Raw genomic sequence first — 11,339 nt, 5'->3', positions numbered from 1 at the left:
CGACAGCACCATCTAGAGGAAGATGCCCCTGCCCTAGCCATCTAAGAGTAATGCCTGAACGGCAGTCATCGAAATTACCTGAAAACAACCATACAGTAACCCAAAAGATTATGCAATCTTCATGTTTGCAAAGGTGGGATTTCTTTCTTCTGGGATTAGGGAAATTGTCGGGTGCCAGTCGGAGGATGGGGCATTCTCTTAATTCCCAAAGAGAATTTAAATGAGTCATTATTTACTATTTTAGAAAACTTGTTCCGGAATGAATTTCATCCTTGCATGATTGTCCTCATAAAAGGAAACACAGTACCATTCTGCTTCGTAATTGTTTTATTTTTAGCATATCATAGCTTAGGAATTTGTTGCTACTAATATCAGACATGTAAATTGACAGAAATGAAACTTTCAGATGATTGGCACGGCTCTAAAGAATCCTGCTGGAGGAAGCCAGGAAAAGCATCATCTGTTCTCGTGATCACTGGGGATCATGCTGCAGTCTGGGTAACGAGAATGTGCATTTGGCTCCAGTATCAAAACAACCTCTCTCCTGACAACCACGATTCCTTTTATTAGACATTATTTTACTGAGTAGTAAAAAAGCATAACTCCAAAGGATAAAGTGCAGGCCAGCACCAGCACATGGCCTGGTAATTCAGTCCAGCTTGGGTGTGAGTGCACAGACACATATGTATACAAATACAGACAGAAACACACACATGTTTAAAGAAAAGTGTACATTTCACCATCCGGCAAACGATAGCATCTTACAGAGCTATATACCTTTTAAAAATAACACCCTGTTGCACGCACATACAGACTTTCTTTTCCTGGTCAATGCACAAGTCAGATTCATTTTTTAAAAAAGACTCACACCAATGGGTTTGTTTAAAGGGAAGCAAATTAAAGGGAGCTTTTTGCTGATAACAGCAGATGTCTAGTTATAATTCACTTCCCTAATGCTGGTTAATATATTCACGAACAAAGCAAATGGATTGCCAAAAAACAAAACAAAAAAAGCTACTGTTAAAGAAAGCCCCAGCAGCTACTGGTTTCAGTTGTGTTTCTCAATCAGGCGAAATGTTCTTTCCACAGTTCTTAACCCTATTTATTTTGCTTCCTGCCAATCTTGCAAATAAATCATCTTGTGTGTCATTTCCTTATAAATGCTTCCTGGTGCTTGATTGTGTTGCCTGTGATTTGATTTCAAACTGCCATTTTACCTTTATAAACATTTAAAACAGCCTAAGTGGGAAGAGAATGCCCAAAGGCAGAGGAAAATGAAGCTGTAACTATATCAGCAGAGTGTGTTTTACAACATACCTAGTTTTCTGTGTTTCCCAGAAATCTCTCTCTGCATCCAATCCTGCATTCCCAAGCTGGGTAAATTAACATCTGGGAACTGCAACGAAGAGGCCCTGGCATCAACATGTTTAATTTATTATTATTATTATGGCAAAAGAACAGATTTCCCATGATTAGTGAAATAGAAAATATATAATTATTTAAGGATCTGCAGCCAGACCCCAAAAAGTGGGGGGTGGGATGGGGGGGTGGGGAGGAGAGAAAAGCAACAAAAGAGGAAATAGAAGCAGTATAAGTTACCACATGATTTTTGTAGTAAACAATAGAATATGACGTGCAATAGTGCAATTTTCCTTTGCTAGTACAGCAATGCAAGTCTCAACAGGAAGTCCACTGATCGTACTTTTTTGCATTTCAGAATTTAGTTGCTTGCTTGCCGGGGGTTAGGGTGCCTGCCAGACTTCTGACTCGGAGTGGAATCGCTCTGGCTAGAGTCACTTTTACTCAGTCCGAGATGACGGAGCTTCGTATCCCAGCGCTGTGAAATTTAAAACAGAAAATGTTCACAGGCACATACGCCAGGGCCATTATTTCTGTATTATTGCAACAACAGAATACGACTGCAAAATCAGATTGTTAAAGCATTTTACTACTGTTCCGAAAGCATAAAATCCATAACCCGAGGCAACAACTAAATCGATATTAGATGGACAGAGTCCTCTGATGTGAAAAAACACAAAGCGAAGTTGGCCATCCATCCTGTAGTTCAGTAATGCTGTCATAAAATTTCATTGTCCCTAAGTGGGGATACAAGTATCTACTAAAATCTGTGGGGTTTCCTTGATATTACGCGACCCTGGTCTTCAAAAATTCTCAGCAAATGGGAGATTTACTCAGAGAATTCAAAGGAAAGGCTATTATTCTTCATCTTCCTCTTTTAAGACTCCTAAGACAAGAACATAGCCTTTTAAAACTTGTGTGAAGTGAGCAGTTTTAAAAAATGGAGATTTTGGGAGACAAGGTCCTGCCCTCCATTCCAACTTTACAAAGCAGGCATTACCAATATGGGTTGATAGCCACCATCAAGTTTACTGGTATTTTATATTAACAATATTAATAGTGTTACATGTAATATAATAAAAGGAAGCTATATTATGGGTTTTTTTTAGGTAGTGAATAAGAACAAAAGACTACAGCAGTACTTCTCAGACTTCAGTAGACATAGAAATCACCTCAGGATCTCATTAAAATGCAGATTCTAACTCAGTATTTTGGGGATGAGGCCCAAGATTTTCATTCCTAACAAGCTCCCGGGTGGTGCTGATGTTGCTAATCCAGGGACCACATACACTTTGAGTGGCAAGGAGCTAACATCAGATGGCCCGAGTTTAAATTCTGGCTTCACTTCTCACTGCGAGAAGTTTCTGGAACTCACCAGTCCTTATTTTCGTCATTTATAACAATGAAATTAATAAAAGAATCTTCTAATAAGGCTGTTCTGAAGATTAACTGATGAAACTGTTAAGTGCTTAAAAAAGCTTAGCACTTAATTAATATTAGCTACTGTTAAAAAAAATTTTTTTTTTTTACTGTTGGTAGCTAATATTTTCTATTACTGAAAGTAACGAATCTTCATACACTTCACCCTGAAATTTAAAATGTATTGTTTTTCTATCTAAAAAGGTTACACAGTGTGATTATCAACTCCCAAGGCAGCCCAAATACTTTGGCTTGAACAATCTACCTTAACAAAGGCTTAAGTAGATAACCAATTGCAAGGCAACACCGTAAGGTCTTTTTAAAATTTTTGATCTGCTGCGAGAAATATCAGCTGAAAAGGCAATACTTATTTAAAGCAGAAAAAGCCAATTTCCTCCATAAACCCTTGCTTACATTCCCAAATTGACTGGAACAGTACAGTAAGGGTCTCAATCATTCTAGCCAAAAGAAATTTTTCCACCCAAGCCTGTTAGCCCTAAGAATCTGGATATGAAGTAAAAATTGTTTAAGTTAATGGTTCATTTCTTCCCTCTAGCATGGTTAAATCCAGACATAAAATAAATGACCTCACAATAATAACTTTTGTGAATTCCCTATAGAAGGCAATGGGAAATATGTTCCCCTCATTAAGAAACAAGACAAACGAGTCACGTGCCTTGGGTCTTGACATGATGATATTGTTTTGGTACCAAGAAAGGAGCAGCGAGCCTTATTACATGCTTAGCAGCAGGGATGCTGAAAGCTCTTCCAACTGGTACAGGAATTTAGGACAAATTCCTGTTCTGCATTAGTAAGCAGAAAACCAAATTAAAAGGACACAGTAAGAGATTCCAACATACCGAAGAAGAGCCACTTTTTCTTTAACAAACACCAAACTTATTGAAGAGAGATATAAAGAACTGCCCGAAGCCTGAAATTGAAGTAGATCTCACTTTTGACAAAAACACTGGGGTGTGGGTTAAAATACTGGCTGGAGGATTGTTTCACTATGAAAAATAATTCTCTCTACATTTCTGTAGGTCACTTAAACCCAAATGTGTCCGCTGTGTCAAGTGCCAGATGTATAAGATAAACTGCCCAGGGGTGTTTAACCTACTCTGCAAAAGTTTCCCAAGCCTTCCAGCTCACAGAAGGAGGAGGATGTATTACGTTTGGTACAGATCCCACTCCTGTCACACATAGCCTTTTAGCTTCTTTGCCCTCTATGCAGACTCTCCCACATTCTTTTCTTTGACATGGACTTGCTTAGGGCAGTAAGAAGAAACAAAGCCTTCTATAATAAAGTAGTTTACCTGGTGATTTTTTTTTAAATGTATCAACTCCATATCTAAGATCATCAGCCTAAAAATAAAGCTACATTACTGCTTTAAGGGTCTAATTTGGTCAGATCTCTTATATACAGATGAATGCAGCCGCACCTTACACATAGGAATCGGTGTCTATGTATTGGGACAGACACTGGCAGTTTCCTACTCATCACTTATCTCCCCTTCTTTGACTCATGGAGTCCTCGGGTGATACAAACTGTTCATGCACTCGGCTGCTAACTGAAAGGCTGGAGGTTCGAGTCCACTCAGAGGCACATCAGAAGAAAGGCCTGAAGACCTACTTCCCAAAAAATCAGCCATTGAAAAACTCTATAAAGCACAGTTCTACTCTGACACACATGCAGTTGCCATGAGTCAGAATTGGCTCCAAGGTGACTTTGGTTTTTTTCTTTTTCCTTGACTCACAGAAACACAATTTTATTCAGGGAAGCAATATGCCCAGTTAAAAAACTACATTCCCCAGCTTCTCTTGCAGTTAGGTATGGGCATGAGATCCAGTCCTAATCAATGAGATATAAGCAAGAGTTACTGGATGAGGATTCTGGGAACCCCTTTTTCCTTCCCTTTCTTTCTGCCTATAATGGAGACTTGATGCTGGAGGTGAGTAGCCATCTTGTGACCTCCAAGTGAACTTGAGCATAGAAGCAATACTCTTCAGAATGGCCGAGTAGAACACCAGAAGGAGCCTGGAGCCCTAATGGCAATGTGGAGCCACCCTGTCAGCACTGGACCTCTAGGCTTCTCATTGTGAGAAGCTAGACAACTGTAGTTAGGTCACTGATACACACGCTGAGGAATTTGTTCCTTAAAGGAAGTGATCATCAAAGGCAAACTCAGTCCTTAGCTGTTTTAGATATATTTATCTCAGATTTTAGAATTTCCCATGTAGTTGAGGGCAACTACCTAATTTAAATGACAGATGGCTGGTTTTTTACTTCGTCAGTATGTTACTTTCAATATGAAATACAGGCTTACCTTAACTTTTTTACCAAGTCGATCCTTCCATTTCTCAGCTATAGAACCTTCCACCAAGAGTAATCTGTATATTGTAAAAAAGCAATCATTTTTGAAAGGTTAGAACATACCACTGATAAATACGAGAAATCGGTGCTAAAACTTACCTGTTTCGATCTAGACTGGGACACCAAATTTTAGAGCAGGAATTCTTAACCTTTTGGGAGTCACTTTAAGAATCAAAGTTATGGCTCCTCCCCCCAGAAAAAAATGCACACCCACACATTGCATACATACACTTGTGTATTCAATATGTAAAAATGTGGGACCTAACAAAAATGCATCTATGATTTCCTGAAAGGTACACAGAACCCAAGGGTAAGATCTCTAGAGAGAAATGCAACCAGGGTGGGATAGGCAAAGGAGTGAATTACCTGGAGCGTTCCTCATCTTCGTAGCCCATGATGATGTATTCCTCATTAACGCTGAGTGGAGGGCACAGGCAGCCAGAGCTGGTATAAAGGTTCACAGCGTCCCTTGGAATGTTTACCAGAGAAGCCTTCAGAATCTCCTTCACTTCGACTACTGCAGTCACCTCGTGGCACTTAGACTTTACCTCTTTAACTTTTGCCCGAATGACTGAGATAAAAGACAACAAACCTGATATAGTGATATGATACACAATAGGTGCCTCATTTGAAAACAAAAAAGTAGGCTCTTTTCTTGTCAATTCTTATCCACTTGATGCTCAATAAGTCATCCAGATATTTTTGCCTTAAACTGTAGAGAGTGACAAACTAAGCAACACACCTGCCCCCTTGATGCTTAGGCCCATCCCATTCCAATGGTGTGTATGTTTGTGTGTACATATATATACACATGTGGGCATGTGCTTCATTGTGAGAAATACATTTAAATAATCAAGAGTTAAGTGAATATCTTGATATAATTTTCTTCCAATTCTAATTGCTGCCTACAGGAATTTAAACTATGTTAACTTCACCATAGGTCAAGGCTCAGTACTCAAATATGCTTTGTTTTCTTGCCAAAATGATTTCATCAAGTCTATTAATGTATTTTCTAAAGAGTTGGGGCAGGAGGGGTTCTTTAGTGTTATAAAGTTGTCCTGTCTCATTGTGTTCTCAAATTGAATCTGTGATCTTTTCATCTTCCTGACCTTAGCTCACTGTTCGGACATCAGCTGCACTGCTCCTTTGTTTCAGTAGAGATTATTTTTTTATACATTTTATTTATGAGTAAAAATTGTCACACCAGACCTTATTTCATTCATCTGCTTTGAAGTCAGACACTCCAACATTCCTTCTGCTATGGAATATGTTCTAAAACATCAATTCCATCCATCTACTTCTCTCAGTGGATACTCTGGGGCCCAATTTATCACCTAAGATTCAGCTGACTTCTCAATCTAAAGACAAACTACCTTAAAAAAGAAGTCATTCCAGTTGCAGAGCCCAAGTATTTGACTCAGAAGCTAAAATGTACAGTTCTGCTTCTTTTATGTAGCTTTCTTTTTTGAGGAGAGCCAAATTCTTTAGATTCCTATTTCAGGTAAATGAGCTTTTTTTAAAATAATTTTTATTGTGCTTTAAGTAAAAGTTTACAAATCAAGTCAGTCTTTCACATAAAAACTTGTATACACCTTGCTAAAAAAAAAAATATATATATATATATACACCTTGCTACATCCTCCCAATTACTCTCCTGGTAATGAGACAGCCCGCTCCCTCCCTCCACTCTCTTTTTGTGTCCATTTTGCTAGCTTCTAAACTCCTCCACCGTCTCATCTCTCCTCCAGGGAGGAGATGCCAACATAGTCTCAAGTGTCCACCTGATCCAAGAAGCTTACTCCTCATCAGCATCCCTCTCCAACCCATTGTCCAGTCCAATCCCTGTCTGAAGAGTTGGCTTTGGAAATGGTTCCTGTCCTGGGCTAACAGAAGGTGTGGGGGCCATGACCAACGGGGTCCTTCCAGTCTCAGTCGGACCATTAAGTCTGCTCTTTTTATGAGAATTTGGGGTCTGCATCCCACTGCTCTCCTGCTCCCTCAGGGTTTCTCTGTTGTGTTCCCTGTCAGGGCAGTCATCGGTTATAGCCGGGCACCATCTAGTTCTTCTGGTCTCAGGATGATGTAGCCTCTGGTTCATGTTGCCCTTTCTGTCTCTTGGGCTCATAATTACCTTGTGTCCTTGGTGTTCTTCACTCTCCTTTGATGCAGGTAGGTTGAGACCAATTTTTAATTGATGCATCTTAGATGGCTGCTTGCTAGCGTTTAAGACCCCAGATGCCACTCTTCAAAGTGGGATGCAGAATGTTTTCTTAATAGATTTTATTATGCCAATTGACTTAGATGTCCCCTGAAATCATGGTCCCCGAACCCCTGCCCCTGCTACACTGGCCTTTGAAGTTTTCAGTTTATTCAGGAAACTTCTTTGCTTTTGGTTTAGTTAGTTGTGCTGACCTCCCCTGTATTGTGTGCTGTCTTTCCCTTCACCTAAAGTAGTTCTTATCTACCAACTAATTAGTGAATACCCCTCTCTCACCCTTCCACCCTCCCCACTCTCGTAACTACAAAAGAATGTTTTCTTCTCAGTTTGAACTATTTCTTAAGTTCTTATAATAGTGGTCTTATATAATATTTGTCCTTTTGCAACTGACTAATTTCACTCAGCATGATGCCTTCCAGGTTCCTCCGTGTTATGAAATGTTTCACAGATTCTAAATGAGCTTTTTTTTAAAGAAAGGACAAAAAATAATATGCGTGAGGAATGTACTTCGTAGTTCAATCAAATATCGGAGACCAAATGGGCAGCTCCTGTCTGGAGGCAGGATGAGAAGGCAGAAAGGGACAGAAACTGGTCAAATGGACACAGGAAACCCAGGGTAGAAAGGGGGAGTGTGCTGTCACATTGTGGGAATTGCAGCTAATGTCACAGAACAATATAAATTTTTGAATGAGAAGCTAACTTGAGCTGTAAATTTTCAGCTAAAGTACAATTAAAAAAAAAAAAAAAAGAAGAAAGAATGGAGAGTTTGAAAATGCCTAGGGAGAAAGAAGTAAAACTGTGAATTAGTGAGAAGCCAGGGGCTTTTGCCCAGGTACCCTTACTGCTCTAGTTCAATATCCATGAAGATTATCCAAAAGAAGCCACTTTTTAAAAGCTTCTTAGGCACATATCTGCAAACCACTTTCATCGGCATCCCTTTCCACACATTTCAGGGGTTTTGGACTACAAAGGAATGAGAAAAATAATCCATGAAAATATAAGGCCAGCTAATAAACTGTTCTCCTATCAATTCTCCAACTTCATCAGAAATTGACTCAGCAATATTTCAATAGTACAGTATATGAACAAGAGAAACAAAGTCACTAATTAATTCTACAAACTTCAGCACCAAATCTTATTTTTTCTTCAGCAAATTATTTGCCTGAAGTATGAGAACTTGTAGCAAGCTGTCCAGTTGTCCCTGCTTGGTGAGATTTGCAAGGAGTTCCTTTCTATTAGTGTTCTCTCTATTCTGTATTTTAATAAAAAATGAGATTACTCTTTTTGAAATGTCATTTGGGAAAATCAGATGATAAGTTCACAATCCTAGCTAGCAGATTTTTTGTGTGCGTATGTGTCCTGGTTAAGTGACTGAACTTCATGGCATCCATCAAATACTAGAGATTAGTAAACTGTGCAATGTTCTCAAACTAATGATTTATTTACCCAGTGTTCCTATTTTCATTAGAAATTTTTAACACATGTACCCACTCCAAAATAAATCTCTCTCTCTAAGACTTATTTTATTATTCAACTAATTTTGCCAAAGCTAAAGAGTTTTTGACTGAATTAATCTGAATGAAGCAGCCTGTTATTTTTTGTGTATGTGTGTCTCAATTATCAATTGCTCCCACCCCCACTTTGATTTCTTGATAGATGCAAGCAGAGATATGACAAGAAAGATAAAAATTAACATACTGTGGAAGTAAAAATTTATTTTTTCAGATTTTTTTTCTTCTAACTAATCCTTTGAGTACCTGTCTTCGCCAAATAAGCTGAAAGCTCCAGACAAATTAAAACCCTTCAACTATGGGCAAGGTGGTTACCATTTGGCTATGAGAAAGAAATTATCTGCCCCCTTCCGTTTACTTTTTTTTTTATACCCCATATTTTATAATATTCACTCAACTTCTTTCTTTAAGATCTTCCCTTTCCATGACTTGTAAATACTAGTATTTTAATGTTTACCAGAAATATCAGCACCAACCATTGCAGCACTAAGGAAGTTGAACAAAGTAAAAATTAATAAAAAGTAAAGACATAAAATAAATACCAACTCAACCAAATTTCCCAATTCACCTTCTTTATATTTGTGCTTTTGTTTCTAGTATCACTATACTTAAAATTCATATTGTATTTTTAAATCTTAGAAAACTAAACCCTTCAAAATTAAGACCCTCGAAGGTTTTCACATCAATTTGTAAAACACGTCCTCAGACAAGCAGCCAGGTATTTTGTATTCTTATACAAACATAACCTTTCCACCTTGGAAATTGCATCCATCATTGGCTAAAAGAAAGTAGACCACTCTTAAGATGAGTGTAAGCCAAAAACAAAAAATTAATTCCATTGAAGAAGCTGGTGTATTTTAGAGGCTTAACTAAGAGGCTTAACTACACTGAGAATTTTCTACTTTATACTTCTTAATACCTATTATCAGATGTTACTCTTACACAGTTTTACTCATTTCTCTCCTTCCAATTTCTATAAAGTATAAAAGTAGAAATGTGTCTTCTCTATATGTCCAACATTCTCTAAAAGAGGGCAATAAACTCATAATTAAATTCATGTTAATAATAAAAAGTTCACTTTAATTGCCATGTGTATTTAATTTAATTGCCATGTGTATTTAATTTAATTGCCATGCGTATTCCTTGACTCCACATCACAAATCTTCTCCAGCTGTAGTAATATGACCTTTATTAGTCTCATAGACGCTTAAAAAAAATCACAATAACTTGCCTATGGAATACAGTAAATATTAACTTCCCCTTATTTATCAACTGGAAACTATTAACTGGCCCTTCTAAATATGACAGTAATTGACATTTATTACTCAGAAATACACCAACGCCCAAAGTAATTCTGAATAATCAGAGAAAGGACAACTTTTCCTCCATAATCACTGATAAAATCAGGATAATAATACATCTCACGGGATAGTGGAGAATACTAAGCAAGATAGTAGATGGAAACCACCTAGCACCGTACCCAGCGGGGTCAGCAGGCTTTTTCCTCCTACAGTCGAGTTTGGCAGCCACATTTGGATTGGTAGCTATTCAATTAATATTTCGTTTATCAGAATGTCACATTTCTAGTATTAAAAAAAAAGGTGCCCTCAAGTCGATTCCAACTCATAGCGAGCCTACAGGACAGAATAGAACTGCCCCATAGAGTTTCCAAGGAGCGCCTGGTGGATTCAAAACTGTCGACCTCTTGGTTAGCAGCTGAACTCTTAACCGCTGCACCACCAGGGTTTCCTTTCTAGTCTTAGCTAATAAAAAAATTTCCTTAATTGAATGCTAGCAACTTCTTTTAAGCGTTACTTTCAAACTCTGTCAATGTTTTCCGCGGGATATACTGACTGAAGCAACCAAGTTTGGTTCATGTAACCTTTCCTTATGCCTCGAAGTGCTCTTCTGTTCACCTCAGTGTAGCTGAACTTAGAACACACCCTGAAACACCAACATTTGAGCTCAAATTCTTTTCAGCTTCCTGATAGAGAAGAGTCCCACCTATTTTAAAATTCATCTCTGTGCACTTAATTAGATAGTTCTAAGAAACTCTGGTGGCGTAGTGGTTAAGAGTTCGGCTGCTAACCAAAAGGTCAGCAGTTCAAATCCATCAGGTGCTCCTTGGAAACCCTACGGGCCAATTTTACTCTGTCCTATAAGGTCACTATTAGAATGACTTCACGGCAATGGGTTTGGTATTTTGGTTTAAGATATTATTAGTGCTCCCTAATATGCTTTAAGGAAACCCTGGTGGCGTAGTGGTTAAGAGTTAAGGCTGCTAATCAAAAGGTTGGTAGTTCCAATCCACCAGGTACTCCTTGGAAACCCTATGGGCCAGTTCTACTCTGCCCTATAGGATTGCTAGGAGTCGGAATAGACTAGACGGCAACAGGTTTGGTTTTATGGTTTTAATATGCTTTAAAGTTTCTGAGTGGTGCAAACGTGCAAACTGTTAATT

At 38.4% G+C, this 11,339-nt stretch overlaps 1 protein-coding gene across 1 annotated transcript in view; it reads right to left on the bottom strand.

Annotated features, from left to right (window-relative positions):
- Window positions 1-315: 315 nt before the first annotated feature.
- Window positions 316-11,339, bottom strand: part of FRZB (frizzled related protein) — a 31,456-nt gene continuing 20,432 nt past the window's right edge. Inside the window, exons 4-6 of the mRNA XM_003405963.4 lie at window positions 5,516-5,720; window positions 5,103-5,166; window positions 316-1,837 (exon numbers count right to left, since the gene is read on the bottom strand). Of these exons, the coding sequence (XP_003406011.1) occupies window positions 1,721-1,837; window positions 5,103-5,166; window positions 5,516-5,720 (386 nt within the window). The 3' untranslated portion in view covers window positions 316-1,720. The remainder of the gene's footprint in view (window positions 1,838-5,102; window positions 5,167-5,515; window positions 5,721-11,339) is intronic.

The sequence above is a fragment of the Loxodonta africana genome, chromosome 6 (genome assembly GCF_030014295.1).
Source record: "Loxodonta africana isolate mLoxAfr1 chromosome 6, mLoxAfr1.hap2, whole genome shotgun sequence".
NCBI lineage: Eukaryota > Metazoa > Chordata > Mammalia > Proboscidea > Elephantidae > Loxodonta > Loxodonta africana.
The sequence above is the reverse complement of the archived record's forward strand: the minus strand, read 5'-3'. Positions and strand labels throughout refer to the sequence as shown.